Genomic DNA, 21,695 nt, shown 5'->3' with positions numbered 1-21,695 from the left:
ACACAATCACTTGTAAAAGCCATGGTAATACCCACAATCAGGTATAGTCGGTTCTACTGGCCTGGGAGCCATTTTATATCTTGTATTTGCTTCCCTGTCAGATTCTTCGAGATATCTTATTTCTCTTATTTGCATAGTCAACTACAAAATCTATTTTAGTCCTCTGCTTTTCTTGGAAGTTCCTCTTTCCAAACAGCATTTATCAGTACGTATTCAGTTCTCTCACACATATTGAGTATAATGAGAAGCAAATCTGACCTCAGAGAAAAATTAAGAACAGAGAGACAAAAGTTAACAGTTCCTGATAAAATCAACAATTCTGAACAAAAATCTTGCAAGGGAACCTACCTTTCCGTTAAAAATGACAGCAATCCAACTCACACAAGCTGAAGGGAAAAAGGAATCCACTGGTCTGCATAACTGGCAAGTTCCAGAGTTGGGGCTGGCTTGAAACACAGGAAGATCCAGGCACTCAGAAACGCCCTCGGGGCTGCCCCTCTGCCGGGCTGCATCATGCAGGCAGGCCCTCCTTCTGTGGCAGCCAAGATGCCCACCAGCAGCCCCAAACTCCCAGGTCCCGAGCTCAGCAGTCTTGACGGAGAGAGAATTTCTCTTTCTGAATGTCAATACAGCAATTCCAGAGAACACTGTGATGGGTTGTTCTTAGACTTGTCCAGGGATGGGGTCCAAGCCCAGCCTAGCGTAGGCTACATGCCTTTATTTATGGGCCACTAGGACTATATGAAATACACAAAGAGGAGTTCCTCAAAGGGCACTGCAGAAGTGGTAGGTAGAAAAAACAAATGTCCTCTACGGCTTCTAACAAGTCATGATAATGGTCACTGGATATGTGAACATAACTATAAACCTTGCTCCCCACACTGGTTAGAAATAGGGGGTTTCCAATTTCAAGGCAAGGTGGCTGGGAAGTTCAAACTTGTCTGACTGGTCTGCACTAGACATAATTTTGAATACCAGGTTGGAAACCTGCTCATAAACTGGCAGAAAAAAAAAAATAATAATAATAATAACCCTCCAAAAATGGAGTTTGTAAATCAGATCACAATCCTTTGGTCCCTCTGATTTTTTTTGCTCAGGGCAAAGTATTTCTGTGGTACAAGCTGCCAAGATTTATCTTCTTTATTGTAGTCACATACTTTTTAAATGACCATCTGAAACTCAACAAAGGTATCTAAGCATAGGGTCTATATTTAACTCTAAATTATAAAAATAATTTAGGTCATATTTATATTTCTCTTACCAAAGTTGATTCACTTTCTCCCAGCATTTTCCAGGTCAGCTGAGCCAAATGGATACATGGTATTTCCTTAGACTGACTGACTCCTGAGGAAATGACTGCAGGTGTCCCTCCAGAGCACAAGGCAGAGGATTTGAATGGAAGTTTCTTAGTAAGCAGAAGACTCATCTAAGAGTAAAAGCTTGCACAGCCCTGTTATAAGAAATTTGCTCGTTTTTACAATAGAACCATGAAAGACATGAATGAGAGCTAGTGCTACATGCCAGTTTAACGCCAAACATCTTTTATTGGGAATTATATGATGAATGCCAAATTTCCAAACATCTTCAAGAAGGAAGATTGATCAATGTATTTTAAAGCAATGGTTCCTGTCTACAACTGAGACATTTTTGGATATCCCAGATGATCAAAAGGGAAGCAAAATCTTCAAAACAAAATTATTTTAGGTCAGTTTTATTTAAAAACATATATAAATAGGCCAAATAACACTTAAGCCTGAGAGGGCTGCAATCTTTTCTAAGAACACAGTGGTCCAAAAAGATTAATACTTATTGCTAATTAAGCTCACAATGTCAGCCCTCTTCAAGCAGCAGCACAATCACTAGCAAACATTTTATGGGCACCTTTTATGGGCATTAGAGATTCACAGAGCAACGGGTCACAGCCCTGCCCTCAAGGAGCTTACAGTGTAGCTGGTGAGACATGAAACATCCAAACCAGACACGGAGTCCACACATCTGTCACAACAAAAGCAATTACTGGCCTAAGTCTTCACATGTTTTAACAAATGAGGGATATGAACAAATATACACTACATCAAGTTTCAACCTGATATATCAAAAAAAAATTGTTTCTATTTATTCTTTTGTTCACTTACGTTTCAACTCAATTGAATTAAAAGAGGAAAGTGTAATTCCAAGCCAAATGTACCATAATATCTGCTGTCCCAGATGAAGGGGTGGATTGTTCACGTCCTAGAATTTCTCCACAGCGCTACATCCAGAGGTCAAGTTCAGTAGTTCTGACTGCCAAACCGATGTACAAATTCAGACAGCGAGTAGACGGCTCCCCATCCTACCTCAGGATCCATGCTGATAAAATCATTCAGGTTCATTTTGGAATCTAAAAAAATACATGAAAAAATGTCCACTGAAAGCACAACTCTGGTTTAACAGCAAGAAAACAACCCAGAAGACCAAAAGTAGGGAAAATTCTTCAAATGTTTCATAAGGGGTCAATATCACTTCTGTGGTATTCTTGTCTCAAATGTATAACCTCAATCTAATCATGACAAAGCATTACACAAACAAACAGGGGGACATTACACAAAGTCACTGACCTTCAAAAGGGTAAAAGTTATAAAAGAAAAACAAAAAACAAAAAAAACAAAAAAGAATGGAATTGTCACAGATTGAATGAGAGTGAGGAGACATGACAACTACATGTAATATCCCAGGTTAGATTCTGGACCAGAAAAAAGAAGTCAGTGGGAAAAGTTACACAATATATATAAGGTCTGTAAGTTAATAGTACTGTGTCAATATTTTCATATTCATTGTGTTATTTTCTTAGCTTAGATAATTACACTGTGGTTTTCTCAGATCCCCCTGGAATCTGAGTAAAAGGTATACAGGAACTCTGTACTGTTTTAGCCAATTCTCTAGCAGTCTAAAGTTATTTCAAAATAAAGAGTTAAGTGAAAAAATGTATAAATAAGCAAACTGCCAGTTTACTGGATACAATTGCCAATTTATAGGAAATTGAGAGGATACAAAAGAGATACAATCAGCAAAAGCCAGACTGTTCCTCCCAGACTCAGTTTCTTCAACACATAAATTACTAGAAAAAAAAATAGTTGGACTGGGAATCTCTACATGTTAAAAAAGTACTATGAGATATACCAGGGACTTCCCTGGTGGACCAGTGGTTAAGAATCTGCCTTCCAATGCAGGGGATATGGGTTCAATCCCTGGTCGGGAACTAAGATCCCACACGGCACAGGGCAACTAAGCCAGCGCGCCACAACTAGAGAAGCCTGCACACTGCAACGAAGACGCAGCACAGCCCCCTCCCCCACAAAAAGAATAAAAAAGACATACCAACCAAGCACAATGTGGGGGTTTTATTTGAACCTTGATTCAAAAGAACAAAATACATGAAAAAAGATTATGACTTTATGAGATAACTGTGAATCTGAACACTGACTAGAGAGATACATGCTGATTTTAAAGAATTATTATTAATTTTTTTAGATGTACAAATGGCATTGTGGTCATATTTTTTTTAAACTAATCCATAATATCTGGAATATGCTTCAACATAATAGAAGAAAGGGTAAAGTGGATGGGATAAAAGTGGATGAGATATCAAACACTAGCTGACAACTGTTGAAAGTCTAATATACTATTCTGTCTAGTTTTGCATATGATTTAAATTCTCCATACTACAAATTTTTTTAAAGTGTGCACAGAGATGCTTCTACTTATCAAAGAACTGTTATGGGAACGGCACTTCCATCATAAACTGTCACAAAAGTGGACAAAAAATACTTAGCAACTGTTTCCAGACACTAGACAATGGACAACACATGACTGACTGCTAAGAAAGAACGGCGGGAGGGAGCCCTTGGATCCCTCCAGCTCACTGCCCGGGGGCCGTTTCCAGACCACAGCACAGAGGGACACAAACAGCACGGGAGTTTCCCGGCAGTGGGAAGACAGAGATTGAAGTTCAGGAGGGCCTGGCAGCTACATGTGGGGGACAGAGAGTGGGAGAGGAGGGAACAACGCAGAGAGAGTTCTGGATTTCTGCAGAGGGGACTCACCCCTTGACTCCCAAGTCTTTGGCTAAGGACTGATCTCATGAGGCCAGGAAAGAGGCACCAGAAAGCAGTCGGTCTAATAACTCCCAGAACTTCCATGGTCCCCACCAGCCAGGGTAGAGAGAACTCATAACACATGAGCATTTGGTAGAATTCTCAGAAAGGTCACACCAGAGTAGTGGGGCTAAATTAGCCCTGGGTGACAGGCTGCTTTGAACCCGAACTAAAAAAGCCTAAAAGCAAGCCCTGAAAGGACCCAGCTGACCCCAGTAATTTAACTGTATGCTAGAACCAAATCCAACACTGTTTTTAAAAGTACCTCAAGATCTAGCAACTGACGATGTGAAATTCACAAATTCCAGCAACCAACCAAATACTAGGAATCATACAAAGGAACAGGAAAATATGGCAACACCAGGAGAAAAGTCAATCAGCATATTCAGACTGAAAGGACAGAGACAATGGAATCAGCAGACAAGGACCAGCTATTACAAACATGCTCTGTGCGCTCAGAAGGGTAGAGTGAAACATGAGCATGACGGAGAGAGATGGGAGACAGCAAACCAGCCCCAGATGGAATTTCTAGAGATGAAAAAAATAAAGTACGTAAAATGAAAAAAAAAAAGCACTGGATGGGATTAACAGCAAATTAGTTAATGCAGAAGAAAAGATCAATGAATTTACAGACAAAATAGTTATTCAAAATGAAGCACATACAGAAAAAGTCTAAAGAAAAGGAACAGGACGTCACTGATCTAAGAGAATAATAGCAAGCCATCTGACATCTGTGTAGGTGAAGGACAAGAATTTTTTTTCAAATGGTGGGGAGGTCAGAAAAAATATTTGAAGAAATAACGGCCAAATATTTCCAAATTTGATGAAAACTATAAATCCACCAATCTAAGAATCTTAACAAACTTCAAGTGGAATAAACCTAAAGAAAACTACATTACAGCCCATCATACTCAAACTACTGACATTGAGACATGAAGAGAAAAACCTTAAAAAGCAGCCAGAAGGGGGAAAAAAGACAGACTACATTTAGAGAAACAAATACAAGAACAATGTATGCTCCTCGATCAGAAAGAAACTAAGCAAGCAGAAGGAAACTAAGCAAGCAGAGGGGACTTCCCTGGAAGCACAGTGGTTAAGAATCCACCTCCCAAGGCAGGGGACACAGGTTCGATCCCTGGGCCGGGAAGATTCCACATGCCTCAGAGCAACTAAGCCCTTGCACCACAACTACTGAGCCTGCACTCTACAGTCCTCGAGCCACAACTACTGAAGCCCACGCACCTGAAGCCCATGCTCCGCAACGAAAGAAGCCACTGCAATGAGAAGCCCACGCACCACAACGAAGACCCAACACAGCCAATAAATAAGTTAATTTTTTTTAAAAAAGAAAGACATTAATCCAGCAGAAAACAAGAGAGACACCTTTAAAAAACTGAAAGAAAAAAAACATGTGAAACTAGCACATGTTACCCAACAATATATCTTTCAAAAATGAAGGTGAGCACTCAGGATACAGAAAACTAGAAACACAGTCACTCCCACCCTTACAACAACAAAAAAAGCTAGATAATCAGCAAAACCCAGGAAAGGCGTCAGAGAGCCAGGGATGCAGGATGACAAAATAATCCAAAATAAAGGAAAGACAGGCACCTCCCAGGAGAGATGGGGCAGAAGTTCTCGCTTACCTGGGGTAGATGCCAGACTCCACGTAACTCAGCTAAAATCTTTAACAAATGGCTAAAGGAAACCTCAACTTCTGAAATACAGTGGTGTTCATTTTCTAGGACTTTTAAATGTAATTAAATAAAAAATGATTACGATCTGCAGGCATTCATTACCTATTAACATATAAAAACAAAATAATTTTTTTTAATTTTTAAAGATCGGTGTATAACAAATCAGCATTTGCCTATAATCTCCCCAACACTTATAATCTCTCCTATAACACTTCTGTCTACATAACACTGGCCCTCCAGCTCGGCTCAGATTAGCCAGTGTCACTATAACACCTGAGAGCAAGAAGATGAGAGAGAAAGGCAGACTAGAGGCAGCAAAGGGATCAGAAAGAGAAGGGGACAAATCTGGTTGTACCCTATAATTCCGCCCAAGACTTGGGAAAGGTCCTCAAAAACTGAGCCCTCAGTGGCTGGTGCTGGCACTGAGCCTTTGGAGCAAGGCTGCAAGACTGTGAATCTTGGTTTTCCTCTTTTCAGGGAGGGGGGAAAAAAGAAGAGTTCTTTATTTAAAATACACTAAATGTGACTTGAAAATAGTGGGTCTGCAGACACATGGCCACCTAAATTTTTAAATGTATAGGCTTAATTATAATCTGAACACATCAAATATACTAAATTCTAAGCCCTAAGGGCCAATTCCATAACTAAATGCAGGGGGCTAAGTAAAGCTGCTAAAGGATCTAAAACAGGCATTAATTTAAAGTTTGATATCTTCTTGAATCTTTTTTTTTAATATAAAGCACTACTAATTAGCTAAAAGTAATTCCCCCTTATCCTAACTTCAAATACATTCCTTTGATAAATATAGGGCCTGAAGTAATGGATTTACCACACGCAAGAACATGACCATGTGGTTAAATTACTACATGAGAAACCAGTGTGTTTACCCCACACTTCAGAGCAGATTCCTTTGAGTTCCAATGTCAAGTTCAGGAGGCCCCTGATGAGCTAGTTACATAGGAGGCAAAAAAAGACACCACCCTCCCTGCTCTGAGCACAAGGTGCTAACGGACCCTGCCACCTTCCAGCTGTGCACCGGGGCAGGCAGAGCGCCGAACCTTCACGCGCTCCAGTGTGCATGTCCACCAAGTGAAGGGCAAGTGGAAATAAGATGTGAAAGGGCTGGCACAAAGCCTGGCACAAACAGCACCTCCTGAGAAGTAGTCATCAAAACCCAAAGGAACGACTCAAAGAAGCCAGAGGCTGACAAGGTGGTGTTTAAGGAAGGCCCACATGTGTCAGGCTCTGACCACACCCGTGCAGCAGGGTGTGTGAGACTGAAAGCAAGACCGTGAAGCCCTCTCCCGACCTGAGCTAGCCCAATTCTAACGCTGAGGCTGGGAACCAGGTTGGTGGACCAAAAACAACTCCAATGTAAATTATAAAAATTTTGACAGCTTTTCACAGAGAGCCTCAAAAATCAGAGTTGGAATCTTCTTTCAGTGTTCACTCCCTTCAAATACACCAAATATATTTTTTACTTTCTCCCTGCTGAACTGTGAACACTAATGTCCTATTTTTCTGGCATCCTTCACAGCTTACAGAGCATTCTGACAGTATCATCCCTGTGAAGGGATGATTTCACCAATTCATGAGAACGCTGCGAATTACTTCCCACTATAAATAATGTTTCCAACTCAGGTGAATGCCAGACAACAGTAACAGGATGAAGAATCCTTATCTACTAAAGTCTTGAGAAATTATTAATTGGACTGATGCCTAAAAGCACATAAATGAGATGAGTGGGACAATAAAATCTGCTAGCTCTCACCTCCTTCTAATGCAGATTTTGTTACAGAGCCAGTGAAATGACATTTCACACGTCCCAAAGCTGCACTGGGGATTTCCTTCACTGTAACATGAAACCCCACCATGGCGAGGCGCTACTAGTCCCATTGTCCAGTGGCACAAGCATGCAGATGTCCCCAGATCCAGTGGACGAGCAGTAGGTACACCCGATATTCCAGCAACAGGGCCATGGTTTGGCTCCCCTAACGCCTTTCCTCTCCTATGGGTTCTGGTGCCTTCCTGCTCTCTGTGCCTCAGTTCCTTAATCTGATAAACACACAGAACTATTCCACTTCTTACCTCCTCACCACTCCGGGAGTCTTACCCAAAGAACAATGCGCTTCTCGTCCTTGGTTAAGGGAACATGCTCATCTGCACAGTGATGAGAAACCCCTCTGAGAGGAGATCCTGGGCTCACCTCCAGTCTCAATGCAGGGATATGACGGAGGAGGTTCTCTCCAGTTCCCACTGGAGTCTTTCATGTGAGATCGGTCAGACGCAAAGTTCTTCAAATATGAATCTGCACGGATCACTCTAAATTTCCTGCACATAAACCAACATTCATTTCTATCACAGTTGAAATTCTAACTCAGTTCTTATATAGACTCATTTTCTGTGACATGCACAAAACTAGGCAGGCATTTTTGTACTATTAGTGATACACAAACACATGTGTGGCTTTAATACCTTGTTAAAGATGCCATGAGAAGTGATCAGCTGAAATCCCAAACTACAAAGGCACGGAAATATATCGGGTTGCCTTTACTTACACAACTGTATATCAAGGGCAAAGGGCAAAATCTTTAGGTGCTGCCATCACAGCCCTTTCAACTTTGGTATCACGAGGCACCCAGCTCCCCCACCCCACATCACCCCACCACCCACACATCCAAAAATAAGAGTATGAGAGAAATCGCAAAAATCACTTTTAGAAAATCTTTTGGATCTCATCACACAAATTTTTAAAGACTGCCAACCTTTTATACAATGGACAACTTTTAAAACTCTAAAACATTTTGAATCTTCTGTGTAGCTCACGATTCTCAAATATCAACTCAATGGTGAAGCCAAGACAAGTGATCTTTAAAAAACCAATGCAGAAACAAACACAAAAACAAAATAACTCTATAATTGTCAAGGTCTAACTTCAGAAAGCAGGTAAATACACCCTGAACTTCCTCACCTTCTGAACTGTGGATGGATGTCCTCGTCAGACTTAAAGGCATCTTCCACGTAAGTATCAAAGGGGCAGGGAAATGGCAGGACAGTGTCAAGATCATAAATGAAGCTCTGTCCTCCACTTGAAACATGAAGCAAGACAACATGGTAATCCTAGAAGTAAAAGTTGCTGAAGTTAACCAGGTTACCTTATGATGGTATATTCCAAGGTTATAGTAATAATGTACATATATCATCAAAAACAGACACAAGACTAATACAGCCCTCCTTATAACAGCAAAATAAGGCAAACACAAAACCCTGAAAACAGACCAAATGTCCAGTGACAGGACACAGTCAAATAAAAAGTGGAAATGTTCACGTACATTAAACGAATACCCTTCGATCCAGCAATTTGACCACCAGGGATCCAGCCTATAGAAAAATGGGCATATGCATGTAAAGGTGTATATACAAAGAAAATCTCTGCAGCACTGTTTATAACAGTGAAAATTCAGAAACAACCGGAAGTCCACCAAGAGGAGAATGGTTAAAAAACCACGATGCAGCCGTAAGATGGGGTACAATGCAGCTGCTGAAAACAATTAGGTAAATCTTTGTGGAAACTGGATTAAGTCCATGTTACACAGTTGGATGGAAAAAGCAAATTGCAGATTATGTATCATACATATTTTTAAAATCTATGTGTATATAAAGACAGACATGTGCATTCAGAAGTACGCATGCATGCATATGAGTATGGAGGAAAAGGTCTACAAGGATATCCTCCAAACCATTACCCATGAACAAAGGGGACGGTTTGAGATGAGCCTGGAGAGCGGAAGAAGGACTTTAAAATGTTGTTACTGTTCTTAAATCAGCCAAGCCCTAATCTGTAGGCATCCAGGAAGAAGGATACAGAGAGCTTCTCCTGCACAGCTGGGTCCCAGCACACATGTGAATTCTCACTCTCACTCCCAGACACGGGGCACTGCCCAAGGCAGCTAAGGGCTGGAAGGGATGTCAGGGAGGTTTATCAATGGACATGAGGGCAGTCTGATGCTTAACACTTCTGAGAAGAAAAACGCTCTCGCAGAGAACAGCACTGAGAGGTACAAAGTTCAATCACATTAGTACAATGTTAGAAATACCATCTTAGGTTTCTAGTACTTCAGAGCTTACAAAGCACTTTCTCAAACGATGTTTCACTTGACCCTGTGAGGTGGGGAAGATAATTAATTGAGACTGGAGATGATGTACCATCAGAGCCGAAAGTGCTTCCTTTGGCTCCAATTCTATCTTAGTAAAGCAGAAATAGCATCAGAAATGAATGCTTATTCCGTCCTCCCCTCAATGCATCTTACCCTCCAGATAAATGAACCAAGCGCTGCTCCCCCTGTAACGGTCCATGACTGCCTTCCCCTGGACTTGCTCGCGTTACTCCACTCCAGCTGCACCACCTTCTTCAACGCTCTCCCCGCATCCATCACTCAAGCCCCGGCTCAAATGCTTTCTCCTCCACAAGCCCATCTTTTACCTTCTCCTAGCCCTGCCGTAAGTAGTCTCTGCCGTATCCAAAATCTCTCTCTCGACATCTTCTACCTCATATTAGTTTTTTTGAAATATGTACTCCCTATTATCTGTGGAAAACTGTGCTATTAAAATACAGATACAAAGATGAGAAACATAGGTCCTTACCCTCAAGGAGCTCCTGGAGAAGCGAGTGGGAAATACAAGGCAACTGCTACAGAACAGTGAGATGATGAGGTAAGACAAGGGAGGTGGGAGAGCATGCAGGTAGGGGCATCTGAAGTGGGATCACCCGGTTCAACCTCAGCCCTGCCACTAACCAGCCTCAGTTTCCTCCTCTATGAAAATGGAGGTAACTGTAGTGTTTACCTCATAGTATTACTAAGAGAATTAATGAGATTATTATGTAAATAATCAGTCTTATAAAAAGCCAACCAAGGGCAGGGGCGGGCAACTCCCAAGGAGAGTGTCACTGAGGAAAGGCTGCCATCTCCGCACCTTGCCTGAAGGGGAGAGCTTTCAAGAAATGTACAATTTGTACAAGACACAACTTGTAGAAAGGCATAAACAGGGACTTCCCTGGTGGTCCAGTGGTTAAGCCTCCACACTTCCACTGCAGGGAGCTCGGATTCGTTCCGTGATCCGGGAACTAAGATCCCACATGCTGCACGGTGCAGCCAAAAAAAAAAAAGAAAGAAAGAAAAAGAAAAAAAAAAGAAAAGCAAAGGCATAAACAAGGACTATCCTTCTGGTTACCTCAGGTCCATATTTCCACATACCAGATGGCTGGTGAACTCGAGAGGGAAAGCAGGCCTCCTCCACTGGGAGATGGCAGGGATGGGGAGCCAAGGAACACGCACCCTACAGTAGCCTCACTCTCTGAGTTGGTACAGAGCTTGTCCAAATGCCTGGAAAAGACCCAGCGGGGCTAGAGGCAGAGATGCCCACTTAGAAAGTGATCTGACCCTTGGGGGTTGGTGTCTCCACCCATTTAGGGAGGCCTACCCATTCCCTACAACGGAATAGCAGTGAGGCACAGATCAATCTGCCCGAGATTTTCTGTGTGGAGACGTCCTGAAACAGAATTCCCCACCCTGAGCCACCACAAGCTGCTGTGTAAAGGGGGATAAGACCACAGGTCCTTTCCCTGAGAGTTTCCTGGGGACAGGAAACAAGACCGAGACTCAAAATCAGCTGAGCACTTCAGCTACGGGCACAAATGCTAGGGCAGATGGACAGTCCACAACCGGGATTATGTAGCTTTGCTAACAATAAGAGCTAATGCTTCTAGAGCACTGGTACCAGATACCAGGGCAACACTTCCAAAGTACTATCTCACCGAAGCCTCCAGTGACCAGAGGAGGACAGCGAAGAAAGAGCATCAATAACCCATCCAGCTCACACAGCCCACCAATGGGAGCGCTGCGGCTTAACTCCAAAGTACCTAACTCAGCCTGTGCTCCAGGGCTGGTTTGGGCTTCAATGATAAAGCAGCCGATCCCCTGCTGGCGAAGGAAGCAAGGGCATGAGGCCAAGGATTTTAGCCTATTTTGTGCCTAGCAGATAACAGGCACTCGATAAATATATGTTAAATAAACAAATGAAGCCAATTCAAATGGTATCTTATTCTAAATAAGCATCAGAAACTTGATGTTTGTTACATTACCATGAATGGAGTTGTTTTACTTTATCTTCATGTTTCTTAGCTTAAACAATTACCTTCTTTAGGAGGCCAGGTTAAGGTGACATATGAAGGTGACATATGGATGTGTACTGGAAAGGACCCAGTTCTGCTACTTATCAGCTAGATAACCCTGAGCTATTCACTTTGCCTTTCTGGGCTTGTTTCTTCACCTGAAAAATGAAGGGGTCGGAGCAGATTCGTGTTTTTCAAACGCCAGTTGTGTTCACTCGAGAGTTTGCTAACACCAACTCCTGAACCTCTAGATCAACTAGATCAGAAACGTGATTTTATTGTTGGTGGGTTTCTGTTGCTGTTTGTTCGTTTTGTTTTGTTGCTGCTCTGCAGGGCTTGTGGGATCTTAGTTCCCGGATCAGGGATTGAACCCGGGTCCCTGGCAGTGAAAGCCCCGAGTCCTAACCACTGGACCACCAGGGAATTCCCAGAAACCTCTATTTTTAACACAGTCTCTGGATAATTCTACTGTGCAGCTGGACTAGATACTGCTAAGGTTCCTTCCACTGCTAAACAGACAAGAGGCTAGATAACAAACATATCTGCTACATAGGCCATTTAAAATCATTCCTATAGTAATTTCGAAATTAAAAACAAACATGCCCGTAAGTGCTTCTACCTTAGAACAAATAACATCTATTGTCAAAAGGTCGAATTATTAATAATTATCATAGTCTTTCTCTACTGCCCAATCATTTCAGCTTTACCAAAACATAACGACCACTCATGGATTATAAGCACTATTGCCTTAGAAGCTGTCTGTGTTGACCATCTTACCCATATTACAGGTCCATCTCCAGGTCTTGCCTGTTGCTTCCAGATAGGTATCTACAAAATACAATAAATTTCCTAAGCCATGAATTCAGTTAAACTACTACTAAATTCTTTAAAGCAATACATACATGAAAAATAAAGTATTTCTAAGCAACCAACAATCAAGGTGAAAGAATGAACGGATAAGAAGGAACCCAGGGACTTCCCTGGTGGTCCAGTGGTTAAGACTCCATGCTCCCAATACAGCGGGCACAGGTTTGATCCCTGATCAGGGTACTAAGATCCTGCATGCCACATAGTGAGGCCAAAAAAAAAAGAAGAAGAAGAAATCTAGATACTTCCAAGTGTCCTTAACAATGCAGGAGCAATAATTAATTATAAGGTGTTCTCTGGAGAGTAGGAAGAGACCCGAACTAGGAATTGGAAATCCTGGCAGGTTCTAGTCTTGCTTTCTCACTTAATTATTGATGGGACCTCCCCAAGTCTCCATTTCCTCATCTATAAAACGGAGACAGCTGTCTGGACCTTGTGTACTTCCGCGGGTTTCCACTGGGATCAAACAAGATGATGTTCACAAAAGTGCTTTACAAAATAGGAAGGGCTTACTTTTTTAATACTTCATATAAGTTTACTGCAGTTCCATTAAAACTCCAGAAACAAAGAAACCTTTACTTCAAACCTAAGAATATGTGCCTCTGATCTAAACAATTTAAAAAACTCTAACTTAATGCCTAAAGAAAGGGACTTTAATTTGCATAAACATGCCATCACATATTTCCTTACCTGCAAGTAAGGGACTAAACTCTACTAACTCAACCATGTCCTAGTAGAAAAAATCTCATTCAAAAACAAATTGTAAAATGTTGCTGTATTTTATAAAGCACATTTCAGAACAGTGCTAAACCCATGCTCTATTTAGCTTCTAATGTCATCCTAAATTTGTTTTCTTTCTGCAATCACTCTCAACTTACCATCTTCCTCTCATTAGATATGAAGACAGCATAACACTCTTCTAAAGGATACTGGTCGTGGTTTTTGATGTATTCACAGAGCTTCCAAATATTTTCTTCACTGAAATAAAATAATTGCTTAATCAATATAATTAAGCAAGAACACTCTGTGTCTTTCAAATTAGAATAAAAGACTGACAATGACATAAAAACGTTGGTAGAGACCTTAAACACCATCTCATCCAACAACTGGCTAACAGCTGAACCTCCTCTAAAACATCCCCAGCAAGCTGTTACCAATCTAAACTGTGTGTGGACCCCTCCACAGACACAGAGCTCATTACCTCTGTCAGCAGTGCTAGCATACGGAGGCTAGCGTACAAAATAACTGCTCAAATGCTACGTCAATCTTCTATAAGCTTTGAGTCCAGGGACTTGAGATACAGCTGGAATTCCAACTCAGCCGCTTACAAGGTAAGAAGTTTTGGACATCTGGACCTCTATGAGTGTCTGCTTCTCTCCTCTGTAAAATGGGCACGATCACATCATCGACACTCAACAAATCTTTGTTAACGTTGGTTTCCTGCTCCCCTTTGCGATGGCACAGGATGGGTATTTTGCAGGAGGGCCCCTGACTGGAAAGGATTGGGACAGCTATGTGATATGTCCAGGAATTCTTTCGGAGGGAGTCCCTTGTGAGTGGTGTTCCCCAAGCCCCTCTGATATGGAAGAGGTCCCAACTTTTAGAAAGTTCTTCCTCATATCGAACTGAAATCCATCTTCCTTACATCCCTGCCCCACATGAATCTCTTCTATATGAGAGGGCTTTAGCTATCTGAACCAGTAGTCAGAATCACCTAAGTAAAGCAATGCCCAGTGCATCAAACCAAGCTATACTGGTAGCCACACTCCAGCACGGGCAAGCCCAGTCACTCCTGGCAGTATTCACAGCCCAGGTTTTGGGTTCCTGTCTTTTTCTAATGAGCCACACAGCACCTTTGCTCAAAATGAGCTACATCAACACACTGCTCACACAAGTGACTCAATTTGTCAAAACCTAATTTCCATCCACCTAAACCACGCTACCTGAAAATGAGACAAGGCACAAATGGCATTGAGGACTGATAACCATTCTGTGGAAAGACACACTTTCCATTCAGTCTTGCCCTTGTCCACCTGTCTCAACGCTGCATACAACTAGGCTTAAAGTACTGAAGTTGAGTGTATCTTTCTTCTATAATTTTGTTTTTCCCTAAAACACCTAAGAAAGCTTACAGGAAAAAAATGGTGGTAGAAGTACCAACAGGAGATTACTACTAATTCTACAGGATGTGTAGCACAGAGTAATAAAATCTTACTGTTTCAATATGACACGTAATATGTATTAGCTAAAAGTTTTTAACCTGGATGTTCTCAGACCAAGTTTTGAGAAAACATTTGTCTGTCCAGCCTACAGACATTTTGGAGAGTTGACCCCAAGCAAGAGCCCGTGATGTACGAAGCACTGCGCTAAGTGCCTGGAGGATGTAATGGTAACTGAGAGCTCACAGACAGTGAGAGGAGCCATGCAGATTCATAAATAAGCGAGCATCACAGAAGGCATAAAAGATGCACAGAGCAAGCACAGAGGAGGGAGCTGTTAATTCTGAGGGATACAGGAAGATGCAGGAGGCACAGGTCAGTGGGTGTTCCTTGATGTTCCCCTTCCCCATCCCAAGAATGGGCACAGAGTTAATCCAAAAACTTCCTGAATCCACAGGTACCAGAAGCACTACTGGCCGGCTGAATACACATGTCCCTTGGACATACTCTGCCTACTACTTTTCAAATATGTGTAAATGTTACGCAGAGTAAAAACAAAATTAAACATAAGAGTTACTGAATTTGTAGTCCCTTTGTATCATTGATTTTTTTTTTTCAAGAGTACAATTCCTATTGCTGAGGAGGATTTCACGAAACTTATGATGCTAATTAAAAAAGAGGGCCTTATCCTTGGAAATGCTGGGAGTCACTGTTGGAATAGAAAGTGCCCCAGATTGGGTGTGAATCCTGGAACCCAGTTAACTGGTTAAAAAAAAGTCCCAGGCTGTCAGTGGATTCTTTGGGGAGCAGAAACACTGACAACCTGGGATTCTGCAAAGGTTACTGGTGATGGGCTGAGGTCAGAGAAGCAGGCAGAAGGGGAGGATCCCTGGCACACAGCAAGTGCTCAACAAATGTTTGAAAAAATCTGAAACAATTACAACGGAATCAAAACTGCTTTGCAAACTGCACAGAGCCACGCAAATACTGGTTAACACTACCATCATTAAGCTGGGTCTTAAAAAATAAGTAACATTTGACAGAAGTTAACAGAAGTAAAGAGAAGGCATTTATTTCAAGTTAGAAGAATTTGCAGGAGCAAATGTAGAAACGTGCACCCATCTGATGTGTTCAGACAGGACAGAGCATGGGTTCTCCATCAGAGACAATTCTGTCCCCCAGGGGACATTTGGCAATGTCTGGTGACATTTTGGGTTGTGACAGAATGGAAGAGGGTGGTGTGGACATCTAGTGGGTAGAGCCTACCATACCCAGGACAGGCCCCCAAACAAAGACTTTCCATGCTCAAGACGTCAACAGAGGAAAGGCTGAGAAACCCTCAGGTAAAGCAGAGAAGGCACGTTCACAATGAGGTTGAAGGAACAGCTGGTGACCAAATATTCAGAGGGCTTGCTACACTCAGGAGATAGACTTTATGTGTCTAGGCCTGAGTTTCTTGAAATGAGATCGATGGACCAGATTCAGACTCCTCTACTGTGCCGCTCACACATTCAGACTCTCTGGGGTGGGACCCTAAGATCTGCATGTTTTACAAGCTCCGGGTGGTCCTCTGGCATGTTAAAATTTAGAACAGCTTTGAGCAGTGTGAAGCCAGCTGAAGTTAAAAACCTAATTGGGGGGGGGGGACTTCCCTGGTGGCACAGTGGTTAAGAATCCACCTGCCAATGCAGGGGACGTGGCTTCAATCCCTGTCCCGGGAAGATCCCACATGCCGCGAAGCAACTAAGCCCATGCACCACAACTACTGAGCCCATGTGCCACAACTACTGAAGCCTGCACACCTAGAGCACGTGCTCCGCAACCGAGAAGCACGCACTGAGCCTGCGTGCCGCAACAAGGAGTAGCCCCTGCTCACTGCGATTAAAGAAAGCTCATGCAGCAACAAAGACCCAAGACAGCCAATAAATAAATAAATAAATAAATAAATAAATCTATGGGAAAAAAAAGAAAACCCTAATGGGGGGACTTCCCTGGTGGTCCTGTGGTTAAGACTCCACGCCCCCAATGCAGGGGCTCAGGTTTGATCCCTGGTCAGGGAACTAGATCCCCTGCACCACAACTAAGACCTAGCACAGCCAAATAAATAAATAAATATTTAAAAAAAAAAAAACAAGAAACCTAATGGGATAGGGGAGAGGTGGGCAGAGATGCCTGCTAGGAAGGGCTAGAACAGACCCCAACAGCCAGCCAAGGAGGGTCTGGCCTATGGCTGAAGGAACTAAAAGGAGACAATCTATTGAAGAGAGGCTCATTTCCTACTAGTCTTCCACCGAATCACTCCACTCCTATTGCGCAGGCCTCCCTGTCATTCCTAGAATATTCTCGCATGCTTCCTTCTGAAAGCCTTTGAACCTGCTGTTCCCCTTGCCTGGAATGATCTGCTGCCAATATTCACAAAGCTCCGCCCTCTTTTTCCTCAGCTCTCTGTTCAAATGTCACTTTATCAACAATGCCCTTAAATATCCTAATAATACAGTGAGTCATCATCCCTTATCTTGTCCTATGTTTCTCAAAGCACTTACTCCCAAACACGGTTAAACCTGGTTCTGTCTGCTTTCCCCCAACCAAAGTGTAAGAACTATGAGGTCATAGGGAATATGTACATCTTGTTCACCGCTGTATCCTTAATGCCTAGAATCATGCACCACACACTTCAATGAACATTTATTGAACGAGTGAATAAAACAATGAATGGATGTTAGGTACAACAACTAATGGGACTGCGGTGACAGGCAAGGGCAGAAACAAAGTGCAGAAGAAGCATGGTTCCAGCATTACAGAGATTCCAGGTTTAGCACCACTACTTGCTAGATGTGTGACTTCGGGCAAACACCAGGCCTCTCTGCGGCTCAATCTTTTCGTTAGTAAAATGAGGAAAATGATAGTAACAGAACTTTCTCCTAAGCATGGATGGAAGTACTTGGCACTGGGCCTGACGTAATCAGAGCTGAACAAACGTTGAGCTCTTCGTAGCACTGGTTTGGTGACCAACGGAAGGAGGGGGAGGTAGTTTATACAGAGTGCCGCAAGGTTTCTCGTGCAGTGACTGGAAACTGGGGTTAGAAATCATTATTTAAGTAAAGGAAAGGTAGGTTTGGGAGTGAAAAGGACCAAGATAAGAGTGATGATTCTGCCACAGAGGTCGCCTAGGACAGGGGTACATTCAGCATGTGGACTCCAGAGCCAAACTCTGCGTATACATCCCCGTTCCTTCACTCACAAGCTATGTGACCTTAGGCAAATTACTCGCATCCCTCTGTGCTTCAAAGTGCTCACCTTTAAAATGGAGATAACGCTAACCACCTCCTGGTGTAACTGTGGGACTCGAATTCCTTTACGCACACATCTCGGAATAATGCTTGGTACATATCAAACGCTACGTGTAATGTAAATGTAATCACTAGTATAATGATGACATGGTGCTTAAGACCCTGGTTTCTGGCACAAAAGGGCCTGAACTGGATTCCTGGCTGCCAATAGCTAGGTGACCTTGGGAATGTGACTGCAAAATCTCTGTGCTTTCATTCTTTTCCAAAATTAAAATGACCTTCACATCAGTGTGAAACCACACAGGCTTCAGCAGAATAATTTCCAAAGGCTTTCTGCGCTCCACTCTCCGCGTCCAACTCCCCTTGCTGGCCGCCCACGCACTTAGATCTGCTGAGAACCGTCCAAATGAACGGAGCCGGGCAGAAGTAATGCACCACCGACCCTACCATTCCTGGCGAACACCCCCACCCCCATCCAAATGCCCAAGCTCCACTCAAGAGACGAGGGCTGCCAGTCCCGCTCCCTCCTCCCCTCAAACCGGAAAACCCGCCGGCCCAGACCCAGGACGCCCCCGGGGAGGGGCCGGGAAGAGGCGGGGCCCGGCCGCCACGCCGCGGCCGCACGGGCCGGCGAGATGCCGGGGGCTGTCCCCGCGTCGCCTCACCAGTAGCAGCTGTTGTAGACGCAGGCGTCCCGCGGGGGGCTGGCCGGCTGGTAGTGGGCGGCGGCGGCGGCGGCGGCGGCGGCGGGGACGTCCCCTTCCATGGCGGGCTTGGGCACCGGCCTGAGGCGGACCGACTGGACCAGCCCCGAGGGCGTGCTTAGGCGGGAGGAGCCGACGCACAACTCGCAGCGTCGCTTCTCAGGGCAGAGTGGGAGGAGCTCGAGGCCGCTGGTGGTGCCCCCGAGCGGTGGGGCCTGGGGCAGGGTAGGCGGGGCCTGGGCGAGCGAACGCGCAGAATCCCCGCGCAAGGAGCTTGAGACGCGCGTTGTGGATTCCGGGAGGGTGGAGCGGCGGCGAGGGCGTGGAGGGGTCAGTGGGGGCGGACGCGGGCGGCCCTGGGTTGGTGGGGCAGGTTCTGTTGGGCGGAGCCTGGGCGGGGCGAGTGACGCAAAGTCCTGGCGTGCGGAGCTCGAGGTGCGCAGGAAGGGTGGGGCCAGGGCGGCATGGGCGGAGCCGGGGTGGGGTGAGCGGCGTGAGTTCACAGTGGGCGGAGCCCGGGGCCAGGAGGACGGCGTGGTTCCTGGCGGGCGAAGCCCCGCCAGGTGGGTGGGCCCAGGGGCGGGGCGGCGCGGCACGTGGTCCAAGAGCGGGTGCCTGGCCAGGCGTGCTGCTGGCTTTGAGAACAGCGGGGTTCCGGTTTGCGTTGGGAGAAAAGAGGTCACCGGCTGGCCGTTTGAGAGAAGAATAAGGGGAGGGCTTGGAGTTGGTAAACGGTGCTTCGTGAGTCTCGGAGGAGTCTGAGGCCATCTAACCCGTTGCCAGCTGTAGCAGATGCGACTCGGAAGACTCCACGTGTGCAAGTGAAATACGAGGAACTTGTGTGCGAAAAACAAAGGTTTAGTTTGAGTCTGGAGGCGGGGGCGGGAAAGAGGATGGTGGGGGTAGGTTAATTCCAAATATATTGGCTCAGAAATGTCTATTGATTCTTTCATATAGTAAGTAAGAACAGTTTTGAATGGGTCCTCATGAAATCCTTTTTTGTGTTAATCATGTGTTTATTTATTTGCTGGCAGCCTGGAAGAAAAGACACCAGATTGTTAAAAGTATTTGTCTCTAGTTAATGAATGGTATGGAAGACTTTTGTTTAAACTTATATCCTCCTGAATGTTTATATTTGCAAGGCATATATAGCCGATCAGGGTACTTACCATTATAAAAACTGAAATTGTTAGATTGGTTTATTGGTTTTTTTTATTAATTAATTTATTTATTTAATTGCTGCATTGAGTCTTTGTTGCTGCACACGGGCTTTCTCTAGTTGCTGAGAGCAGGGGCTACTCTTCATTGTGGTGCGTGGGCTCCTCATTGTAGTGGCTTCTCCTTGCGAGCATGGCCTCTAGGCTTGTGGGCTTCAGTAGTTGCAGAACATGGGCTCAATAGTGTGGCTCATGGCTTCTAGAGCACAGGCTCAATAGTTGTGGTGCGTGGGCTTAGTTGCTCTGCAGCATGTGGAATCTTCCCAGAGCAGAACTCAAACCCATGTCCCCTGCATTGGCAGGTGGATTGTTAACCATTGCGCCACCTAGGAAGTCCAGTTTATCAGTTTTTAGATTCTCCCAGTCTCTTGAGTTCTGAAGCCCAAGTGCTAAAGATTTTGAACATAAGTCATTATGTCAGTTATCAATGTATTGCCTCTCAGGTTGAAATACATACTTCAACACAGACTCTGTGATAAATAACGGAATTCCTTTAAGAATTTCTCCTTTAAAGTGAGCAGGCTGTTAACCCTACTCAGTTAAATGCGTTGGAAGAAGCAGCTTCCTGCTGTTTCTGGTTCCTGACCAGAGTTAGGAGTGTGGTCAGGAGAACATCCAGTAGAGTCTGCTGCAGCCACAGACCCAAACTCCGTCCTTCTGCGACCTTGGAGCTTTAGCCTGACAGTAACCTTTATGCAGCCCAGTTGACACAGAAACCAGAGCCCTGACAGGCCTGCAGGCAACCACCTGCCCAATATCCTTCAGCAAGCCTTTCTGGGGGTCAGAGTCACACACTGAGCAGGCCTTCCTTCTGCCCCACCTCCCCATTCCCCCCAGGCATCTTGAAGGCCTTCTATCCCTGCTGGCTCCTAGATTCCTGTTGCTCCCCATACGGCTGGTTGGTGAGTGCTCCCCTCCACTCGCTTCTCTGTTGTTTGCCCAGCAACTCCAGACTGCCGCCAGCATAGCTAAACCAGCAAACTGCTCTACTGTCTGGTAACTAACCCATGCTTTCTCCAGTGAGATCCGGACCCCTCTCAAATTTATCCTTGAGTACTCTCAGCCCTAGGTACCACACAGAGTTTCCTTTTATCTTACATTTCACTTTTATCATAGTTAATTCTTGACATTCAAATTCCCTTGTTTAACTTACCATGTGGTTTCTTCTTATTGGACCCAGACTACTGCAGGACTTTGAAGCCAAACTAGGTAGGTTCCACTACTTACTAGTTGTATGACCTTGGGGAGTTACTTCACCTCTGTGTACCTCAGTTTCTTCATCTAAAATGAAGTTAATGATAATAACACCTACTGCATAGGGTTGTTATAAGGGTTGATTGAATTTATGTATATAAAGCAGTTAGACTATGTGCTGACATAATAATAAATGTTAGCAACTGTAATTTGTGGTGTAATATCACTCCATTATCTCCAAATACCCCATGCTCCTGTCACT

General features: G+C 44.1%; 1 protein-coding gene across 5 annotated transcripts; it reads right to left on the bottom strand.

Moving 5' to 3' along the window:
- Window positions 1-1,697: 1,697 nt before the first annotated feature.
- NTAQ1 (N-terminal glutamine amidase 1) lies at window positions 1,698-19,325 on the bottom strand. 5 transcript variants are annotated; one of them, XR_009054037.1, is made up of 7 exons: window positions 18,984-19,325; window positions 13,748-13,847; window positions 12,780-12,830; window positions 8,802-8,950; window positions 8,037-8,161; window positions 5,780-5,932; window positions 1,698-2,380 (listed from the first exon to the last, which is right to left on the bottom strand). XR_009054037.1 is itself a non-coding variant. In XM_057737437.1 (6 exons), exons 1-6 carry the CDS (start codon window positions 19,082-19,084, stop codon window positions 2,271-2,273), a joined length of 636 nt encoding a protein of 211 aa, XP_057593420.1. In that variant the 5' UTR covers window positions 19,085-19,325; the 3' UTR covers window positions 1,698-2,270. The 5 variants fall into 5 exon arrangements, 4 of the variants coding, with proteins under 4 accessions (XP_057593420.1, XP_057593423.1, XP_057593421.1 ...); XM_057737437.1 differs by lacking the exon at window positions 5,780-5,932; XM_057737440.1 differs by lacking the exons at window positions 5,780-5,932; window positions 18,984-19,325 and adding an exon at window positions 14,071-14,093.
- Window positions 19,326-21,695: the final 2,370 nt, after the last annotated feature.

Source organism: Hippopotamus amphibius, chromosome 5, assembly GCF_030028045.1.
Source record: "Hippopotamus amphibius kiboko isolate mHipAmp2 chromosome 5, mHipAmp2.hap2, whole genome shotgun sequence".
NCBI lineage: Eukaryota > Metazoa > Chordata > Mammalia > Artiodactyla > Hippopotamidae > Hippopotamus > Hippopotamus amphibius.
This window is presented reverse-complemented; position numbering and strand designations above follow the sequence as displayed.

Bases quoted from the DNA above. Each gene is read 5' to 3' on its own strand.
- NTAQ1 (XM_057737437.1), bottom strand. From the start codon at position 19,084: ATGGAAGGGGACGTCCCCGCCGCCGCCGCCGCCGCCGCCGCCGCCCAC. The intron at 12,831-13,747 runs GTAAGTTGAGAG...TGTATTTTGTAG, and splicing joins TATCTAATGAGAGGAAGATG to ATACCTATCTGGAAGCAACA. The intron at 8,162-8,801 runs GTGAGGAAGTTC...GTTTATGTGCAG, and splicing joins ATCCATCCACAGTTCAGAAG to GAAATTTAGAGTGATCCGTG.